A 512-nucleotide genomic window follows, 5' to 3' on the forward strand; every position below is an offset into this window, starting at 1 on the left:
CCGTTCGGAGCCGTGCGCTCCCCTGAGCGCCGCAGGGACGCAGCTCCATGGGCAAGTGGTCCACAACACACGGGCCAAGCGTGGCCGCTGCTGTGACCCGGTGTTGGTGGTGCTCTAACACCGCTCTCCTTTGGGTCGCTTCGTTGTCCTCGTCTCTCAGTCAGAAATACTTTGTTCTCGCTTTCCCGTTCTTGAGCCTTTTAAGCCGTGTCCCTCTTCTCGATCATGTCTACAATGAATGTTTGCAGTTGCCAAGTGGATATTGGATGTAATTTGGCAGCAGTCCCCCTGACAAGCACCCCGGGTGGGTGGTATACATGAGATCTCCATGTCTTTGCTGACAGAAGAGGGCTTTGCTGGTTCCCGACATCCCTAACGCTGTCCCTTCTGTTTTGCAGGAACAGAGGAAGTGGTTTTTGGGAAGGTTGGAGGAAGCATCCTCCTTTTATGCCGAAATGTCTCCAAAGAAGCAACCGAGGTGCTCTGGTTCCAAGGGGATCCACACTCTTTTC

The 512-nt window shown here is 54.1% G+C and overlaps 1 protein-coding gene across 1 annotated transcript in view; it reads left to right on the plus strand.

Annotated features, from left to right (window-relative positions):
• Positions 1–398: 398 nt before the first annotated feature.
• VSIG10 (V-set and immunoglobulin domain containing 10) overlaps positions 399–512 on the plus strand; it is a gene marked incomplete at its 5' end in the record, with an annotated part of 7,238 nt that continues 7,124 nt past the window's right edge. Inside the window, one exon of the mRNA XM_010016000.1 lies at positions 399–486. Within this exon, the coding sequence (XP_010014302.1) occupies positions 399–486 (88 nt within the window). The remainder of the gene's footprint in view (positions 487–512) is intronic.

The sequence above is a fragment of the Nestor notabilis genome, unplaced genomic scaffold (genome assembly GCF_000696875.1).
Source record: "Nestor notabilis isolate BGI_N333 unplaced genomic scaffold, ASM69687v1 scaffold17046, whole genome shotgun sequence".
Lineage (NCBI taxonomy): Eukaryota > Metazoa > Chordata > Aves > Psittaciformes > Psittacidae > Nestor > Nestor notabilis.